The 5,039-nt window shown below is 49.9% G+C and overlaps 1 protein-coding gene across 1 annotated transcript in view; it reads right to left on the reverse strand.

Annotated features, from left to right (window-relative positions):
• Positions 1 to 4,056, reverse strand: part of LOC102752404 (cytochrome P450 2A13) — a 5,670-nt gene extending 1,614 nt beyond the window's left edge. Inside the window, exons 1-6 of the mRNA XM_006771873.2 lie at positions 3,832 to 4,056; positions 3,163 to 3,325; positions 2,221 to 2,370; positions 1,916 to 2,076; positions 1,469 to 1,645; positions 364 to 505 (exon numbers count right to left, since the gene is read on the reverse strand). Coding sequence (XP_006771936.1) covers positions 364 to 505; positions 1,469 to 1,645; positions 1,916 to 2,076; positions 2,221 to 2,370; positions 3,163 to 3,325; positions 3,832 to 4,011 — 973 coding nt within the window. The 5' untranslated portion in view covers positions 4,012 to 4,056. The remainder of the gene's footprint in view (positions 1 to 363; positions 506 to 1,468; positions 1,646 to 1,915; positions 2,077 to 2,220; positions 2,371 to 3,162; positions 3,326 to 3,831) is intronic.
• Between the last annotated feature and the right edge of the window lie 983 nt (positions 4,057 to 5,039).

A 5,039-nucleotide genomic window follows, 5' to 3' on the forward strand; every position in this document is an offset into this window, starting at 1 on the left:
TGGATGGATATATGATCATTCGAAACAGAGGTTGGTCTAAGCATTGTTGGCGCAGGGTCCTGTTAACCTGGTTGTGCCAGAATCATGGGGGAAGCTGCGAGGGCGGGAGTCTTGGAGGATGGTCTGGAGGGGCAGGTAGTGGGCACTTGGTGGCGCAATTTACCAATCAGATCAGATATTTTCAATATGTTAACACCTGATGAAACAAGGCTGGTCCCTATTAGCTGAATATCATCAGCCAGTCTGTGGATAGCAGGGAGTGTCTGAGGGTCCAGAAATTTGAGAGAGGTGGGGCCATTGCAGCGGGCTCAGAGGAATTTTGAGGGTCTGTGGCCCTCACTTCCCTGCCCCCTGCAGCCTTACCCTCCACATCTGGGTGCTTCATGAGCAACAAGAAACCATAACGCAGGGTCGTGCTGACTGTTTCGGTGCCCGCAAAGAAAAGGTTCAGCGTGGTCATTACCAGGTTCTTCATGTGGAACTCAGAGTTGGGGTGCTTTTGCTCCTGCAGAGAGAGAGCTTCAGGCCAAGCCCACTCCCCCATGCTCTCAGGGCCCTTCTGGGGTTTTTCCTCTGGACCCACCTCTTACAGATCCGGACCAAAAGTCGGAAGAGGGACCCTAGTTCTGCCAGGCCTTTTCCAGGCTGGTGGCTCTACCCAAATATTCTTCCCACACTCCTTACCCAGCTGACTATCTGTTCTTTAATTACCCGCTTAATTGCTGCTTTCTAATTATACAAATATTTAGAAATGAAGGAATAGAGACAGTGAGCGAGAGAGACCATGATGGAATGCATCAGAGAGAGTTGAAGAGAGACATTTTCTGAGGCACAGACCGGAAATTAAGCAACAGTATCCTATTCCTTCACTGAAAATCTTGAAGATTCCTACAGAGAATCCACTTCCTGATCCTTTCCCCTTGAACTGTCACCTTGAACTTCAGACTTTATAAAGCCCTTCGAGTTAGGAGTGGGGACCCTCCAATGTCACATAGTAAAGACAGGTCACCTGTCCACACAGGTGTGTCTGATAACCAAGGAATGAAAGGTAAGAGCATGGTGGCTAACAGCACCCGCCTTGGAGTCTGAGTGACCAGAGTGGGAGCTAGGTGTGTGACCTCAGGCACGGCACTTATACTCTCTGGGCCTCAGTTTCCTCATTTGTAACATTGGAGTCATAGTAGAACCTTCTCCACGAGCTGGTGTGAGTGTTAAATAGGTGAATACCATAAAGTTCTTAAAATAGTGCCTGGTGCAAGGCAGTGCTATAGATGTGCTTATTAACCATGATTTGCACACACAGGTCCTGCCCATGGGTAAAGGCTCAGTGGAGAGAACAGTGAATTATAATTGGGATTCTGCGGGTTATGATGGGGGGTCATCTGAATGAGCCACTGTTCTCCCCTTCCCCCGCCTGGTTTTCCTCTGCTAGGCTTTGGTCTTCTTTGTACTGGCTGCTGGCACGTACCTCCTGCATGCGGAGGAGGAAGGAGTCAATAAAGTCCCGTGGGGAGGTGGGATCCAGTGTACGTTGGTTCTGCTCCACCTTCTTGGCTATAAAGTCCTCCAGCCCCTGGAGCTCCTTAAATGCCTGCTGCTGTGGCCCTGGCAGGTGTTTCATCACTGAGGAGAACATCTCATAGAGCTGAGGGGGGAGAAGGAAAGGAAAGGACAGCTGTCGGTAGACTTCACCTGAAGGGAGTGGGGCCTGTTTCGGGGCAAGGGAGGCACCGGTAAAGGCACCTGTGCAGGTGTTTAGGTGTGTAGATGGTACTGGATGGAAACAGATATCTAAGCTTTCATGAGAGATCAGGGTGAAGGCTCTTGTCCACGGATTTAGAGGAGATGGACTGAGACACCTCCAGGTTTGCTGGTTGTGCTAGGGCCCCAGTAGAGCCAGGATGGGATCAGTCACCTGCCCTGTAGGTGTAGCTGTGAACTGGAAGCTTCCCAGCATCATGCGCAGCAGTGAAAGGAACTCTTTGTCCTCGTAGTCAAAGCGGTCCCCAAAGACAATGGAGCTGATGACATTGGAGACAGTTCGGCTCAGGAAGAAGGTGGGATCGATGAAGGCACCTGGGAACAGGGGAGAGAAGGGACTTGGGGGAGAGTCAACTTGGCTGCCAGTCTGAGAATTTGAGGAACACCTTCCCCCAACCTAGTTCCCCTCCCAGGCCAGGATGCGCGTTTTCCTCCTCTGCTCTGGGGTGCCAGGCTCACCTCGTGTGCCCCAAAAGGCCTCTAGGAGGAAGCCTGCCTCCTCCTGAATGCGCTTCTCGATGCTGCCCTTGCCCATGCCGAATTCCCGCAGCGTGTGGATGGAGAAGCGCCGGAGTTGCTTGGCGCGCTCCCCATCACTGAACACCACGCCTGGGGAGGGAATGTAGGAGTGAAGAGTGTCTAGAGAGGGGCGGGGTCAGAGGGAGGTTGGAGGTGTGGTGGTGGCTGTGGGGGAGAGAGCGAGAGAAAACACTCAGAGAAATACAGAAAGAGAAAGAGACCAAGTTAGAAGAAAATCAGAAGGAAAGGGGCAACACAGATGTACAGAGAAACAGAGAGACGCAGAGACACTCACATGTAGAGAAAGAGGCAGGAAGGAGGAAGGAGAAGTGAGATATATGGAGATCTGGGAGGTGGGAGTAAAAATTGAGAAGGATTCTAAGAATGAGATGGAGAAGAGAGAAAAACATATACAGAGAAACAGAGAGGGTCTGGAAGAGAAAAGAGGCTTTTACCAGGAGGTGGAGGCATGGAGATTGTGAAGCAGAAATAATGTGAGATTCTAAGACAAAGGAAAAGAGAGGCAAGGAGAGGGAGAGAGAAACATGGGAGGCACAGAGCTGAGAAGGAGAAAAAGACAAATGACACTTGGAGACAGAAGACCAGGGTTCCAAAGCAAAAATCCCAAGAGCATCTAAGAGATACAGAGAAAGAAGAGCCATCTAGTGAGAGAGAACCGGGAGATTGAGCAGAGAGAAGCAGGGAGATGCACAAACACTAAGACAAGTTAGAGGGGGCACAGAGATAAACAGAGGTGGACAGAGGAGACCAAGGAAGGGCTCTGTCTCAGCCTTGAGTGGGTGATGAGTTGGGAGAAGAATGCTGGGACACTGAGGCCATCAAGTCTGCTTGACCACATTCCCCCTCCAGCGTCCCCCTCACCATAGCCTTTGAAGAGCCAGTCAAAGGTGGCCTGCTGGCCTCGCCCACTGAATTCCTCAGCCTGGTCCACCAGAGCCTCCTTTACAGCCTCATGTCCACACAGCACCACGATCCTCCGAGTGCCCAGGTGGACAGTGAACACGGGACCGTAGCACTCGCTGATCTGATGGAGAGGCAGGGGAGTGGTGAGAGGGAGCATCCCCAACTCTGAACTGCCTCTTTACCCAGACCTCACAGACTGGGATACACGTTGCCTGAGTTCTGACAGTCAAGGGACTGGACATCCCAAGATCTGGTCTTTCCTGGCTAGAATCCCAGTACTAACCCTTTAAAACTCCCCCCTCTTCCCTGGCTGGTGTGGCTCGGTTGCTTGAGTGTTGCCCCATGCACCGAGAGGTCACCAGCTTGATTCCATGATTCCTGGTCAGGGCACATTTCCAGGTTTTGGACTCCAATGACATTTCTTTCTATTTATTTCTCTCCCTTCGTCTCTCTCTCTCTGGAATCAATAAAAGCATATATCTAAAAAACAAACAAACAAACAAACAAAAAACCTCCTTCTTGCTAAGATTTCAGTCCAACCTTGCCAATTCTCTGCCACAAAGTCTCAGCCAGACTGGGAAGGCCCCCCAACCCCACCCTAACACCCATTTCCCTGCTTCATGATACCTTCATGAGGGAATTGTACATCTGCTCTGTGTTCAGCTGCAAGTAGTTCCCGATGAAGGGCAGCGCTCGGGGACCAGGAGGCAGCTTTCCCCAGAACTTCCTTTGCTGCCAGACAGACATCAAAACCATTATTGTCAGGCAGGACAGCAAAGCCACCAGAAGCAGCCCCGAGGCCAGCATGGTAGCACTGAGAGTGAGAGTCACATGGTGATGGCTAGGATAGCTTGTCTTTATACTATCTGGGAGAGAAGGGCGGCCTTTGGTCCTGATTATGTAACTGTCCCATTTCACCTCCCAATTACACCCGCCACCATGCTCCCGCCTAGCTTGGGATGTAGCCAGCAATGGAGGAGGGAGGGACTCCAGAGCAGATTAACAAGTCTGAATTTGTGGCTTCTCCTGAGGGGCTTGCCCAGGACTGTGGACTTGGGGGAAGTGAGAGAGATAGTAGACAAATTTCAGAGCTGAAGATTCTGGAATATTTGCATGAGTGAGCCCCTGAGCTTGAGATCTGGGGTCTCAGAGTGAGAAAGAACATCAAAGTTGTGGAGTTTGGGGTCTTGGTAGAGAAGAATAAAAGATTTAAGGGTATTGGAATAAGACAGAACACGTGGCTGTGGATTTGGGGATCTTTTGCTGAGGATGGAGGTAGGTTTAAAGTTCTCCGGACTGGAGATTCCAGAGAATGGATTTGAAGGTCTTGAGGTGAGAAGCACCCCAGCAGTGGATGTGGGCTTCCTGGGGGAAGAAATATATGAGGAGTCCAGCTGGATCATGGAGTCAGCTCCTGCCCCAGACCATGAGAGTAACTCATGGCCTCAGTTGGCAGAGGGATGGGCCAGGACTTGGGAAATAGTAATGACAACTGCAGTATGGTACGAAAAAATCCCAACTGTCTGCAGGGTTATAATTTACAGAGAGCCACAGTGACTCCCTGCCATCTGGACCAGGGCTTTGTTTGCTGTAAGATTTTGGATTACTGCTTCAATTTCTTCAGTAGTTATGGACCTATTAAGGTTTTTTTTATTCTTCCTGATTGATTTTTGGAAGCTTGTATTTTTCTAAGAATATGTCCATTTCGTCTAGGTTGTCCAATTTGTTGGAATAGAGCTGTTCATAGTATTTATTCATAATCCTTTGTATTTTTGTGGGTCAGTTTTTACTTCACCTCTTTCATTTCTGATTTTGTTTATTTGGGTCCTCTCTCT

This window comes from Myotis davidii, unplaced genomic scaffold (assembly GCF_000327345.1).
Source record: "Myotis davidii unplaced genomic scaffold, ASM32734v1 scaffold386, whole genome shotgun sequence".
Taxonomy (NCBI): domain Eukaryota; kingdom Metazoa; phylum Chordata; class Mammalia; order Chiroptera; family Vespertilionidae; genus Myotis; species Myotis davidii.